Source organism: Charadrius vociferus, unplaced genomic scaffold, assembly GCF_000708025.1.
Source record: "Charadrius vociferus isolate BGI_N301 unplaced genomic scaffold, ASM70802v2 scaffold1039, whole genome shotgun sequence".
Classification (NCBI taxonomy): Eukaryota; Metazoa; Chordata; class Aves; order Charadriiformes; family Charadriidae; genus Charadrius; species Charadrius vociferus.
In genome coordinates this window covers 23,934-26,430 of record NW_009650167.1, presented here as the reverse complement: position 1 = coordinate 26,430, position 2,497 = coordinate 23,934, and the positions used below count along the sequence as shown (strand labels likewise).

At 60.9% G+C, this 2,497-nt stretch overlaps 1 protein-coding gene across 1 annotated transcript in view; it reads right to left on the bottom strand.

The window, feature by feature from the left end:
- Positions 1-2,497, bottom strand: part of SYT12 (synaptotagmin XII) — a 7,970-nt gene that overhangs the window by 2,537 nt on the left and 2,936 nt on the right. The window contains 3 exon segments of the mRNA XM_009892435.1: positions 32-165; positions 370-490; positions 593-808. Coding sequence (XP_009890737.1) covers positions 32-165; positions 370-490; positions 593-808 — 471 coding nt within the window.

The following is a 2,497-nucleotide window of genomic DNA, read 5'->3' as shown; positions in this document are numbered from 1 at the left end:
ATGTTCCCCCCCCCCAAAGGTGGGGACAGACCTGGAGCACGATGGCCGGCACCGAGAAAATCATGGCCTCGTTGAACACAGGGTTGGTGTCGTCCCTCTTCACCGCTGTCTTCTTCTTGCTGATCTTCCTCCCGTCCTGCAGCAGGTACACCTTGACGAAGGGATCTGCTCAGGGTGGGGGGAGAGGGAAACCCGGGGTCAGTCGTGCGCTTCCCCTGCCATACGGAGAAAACGGGGGAAACCATCCCCGGTGGACCTTCCTGGTAGGGTCTGTCCTCAGCAGGAGCCACGCCAATAAATATCCCCGTAGCGTAGCGGGAGAAACCAGGAGGAAAGCCCACCTCCAGCCCAGCCGGCTCCCCCGCTCACCTGCGGTCACTTTGCCGTTGGTCCACACGAGGTTCTTGGCTTTGACCACCACCACCGTCAGCCGCTCGGCCGTGGGCAGGTAGCTCAGGGAGAGCAGGATCTCCCCCACCGTGTCCACCGCCTGCAGGACACAACGTCCCATCACCCATCGACCCCAACCCGGCTGGGAGGAGAAACCCCCCCAAAAAACAGGGCGGGAGATGGACCACCACCCCCCGCTCGCCTTGTTCATGTCCTGCAGGTAGAGCCAGGCGTTGAAGGGACGCGTGGCCAGGTCCAGGTCGGAGAGCTTGAGCTCAGCCACGCCGGTGCTGACGTTCCGCTCGTCCTCGTCGATGCCAAAGACGGAGAAGCGCAGACTGTTCTCCTCCAGCGCCGCTGGGTCCAGCGGGATGGAGAAGCGCTCGTCGAAGGCCACGGCGTAGGCGCTGCGCTGAATCTGCCGTGGGGAAGGGGGGGATTGCCGTGGTGCCCACCGGGCTTTGGTGGGTACCAAAGATTTGCCCTGGTGGGTCCGAGATCTGCCCTGCTTCTCTCGAGGGAGCTGCGAGGAGCGTGTGGCTTTGGGGTGGCGAGCACAGGGTGTCCCCCAGCACCAAGGAACTGGGGGGTCCCAGCCCCGACGGGGACAGAAGTTATTTCCCACCTGTCCGCAGCGGCCGCTCGGCGATTGGGGAAGAAAATAGAGGCCACGAGCTTCCCCAGTGCCCATTAATTCTTTTAATTGCAAATTTCATGTTGGCAGGGTGCTCTCAGCGGGAAGCGCCGGGCATCCCCGTGCCGTGGGAGCTCGGATGCGCGGCCGGCGTCGCCGCGCCGGACTCTAGGACTCGGCCAAGGGGTAACCCCCCGCCCAGCCCAGCGCCACACCGCGCCGCAGCCCTCAGCCTGCCAAATGGGGACGATGCTTTTTGCCAGACATCGTCTCTACGTCACGTCGTGCGCTTGGAGCAAACGCCGCAGCGCCGCCCCGTCCCGCGGGGTGCCGGTCCCTCCCCGCTCACAAAGCGCTGGGGAGGGGGGGAACTGCTCGGAAATCACCGCTTTGGAGACTGGGGTTTCCTGCTCCGGCCCTATTTCTTTCGGCATCCAAGGTACCACCCACCGATCAGAATTTGGTCCTAAAAAGACGCCCGGTGCTCTCACGGGATGGAAAGCCGCAGCCTGGGATGGTGCGGAGCAAAGCGGAGCCACCCGCTCCCCGCTCCCCCCCGGGGGGAAAGGGATCCCGCTGCGGGGCCGGGGGGCTCAGCCCTGAGCCCGTCGGGCTCCATCACCCCCCGACTGCCCGGCAATGGTTCACCTCAGCCCAAGGACTGCCCCACGGCCTCTCTGTCCTCTCCTCCAGGCGCTCCATCCCCGGGATGAAGGCCACGAGGCGGTACCGTCCATCACCCCCGTCCCAGCGTGGCAGCCCCACGCGCTCCCACGGGACACCGCCGACCTCCGGAGCTCCCGGGGGATTAAAGTACCTCGATGGGAAAAGCCGATTTGCAGCTATATCTGCTTTATAGCACCGATGACTATCTGTCTGCAGCCCACTTTATATTTTGGGATCTCTGGACGAAATGTACAAGAGAAATGTGAGCTGCTATTTCAAAAAAAAAACACCAACCAAACAACGTAAGTACTGTAAAGCATTAAAGGAAAAGAACGGAATGTGTCTTTATGACTTGTCTCAGAACAGCAAAAGAGCGTAAATAGCACTGGTGAATTATAAATAACGATGCTAAATAATAAATATCTCCAGAGCATAAATAAAGAGCCTGATCTTCGGATGGGAAAATGGTCTTAAAAGGGCGCTGTGGAAATATTTCCAAGGCCGCGGCTTTGGGCCGGCTGGAACGGTACCCCCACCCTCGCCGCAAGGTTTCATTAGCGGGATGAAGCTTTCTGCTCCTTTCTGGAATATCCTGATTAAATCCAACTGGCTGACCCTGACCCTCGCAAAAAGCAGCTGCTGAAAGAAAATGCAGGCTCCCGCTTTCCGGAAGCAGCTTTTGAGGCACGTAAATGGGATGTTTCGCCCCAAAACCACCCCTGGTTCTGCGGGTGCGGCGCCCGGATCTGTGCCCGCCGCATCCCAAACCGCCGCCTCTCCCCACATCCCGCCCCGCACCGCTTCCGC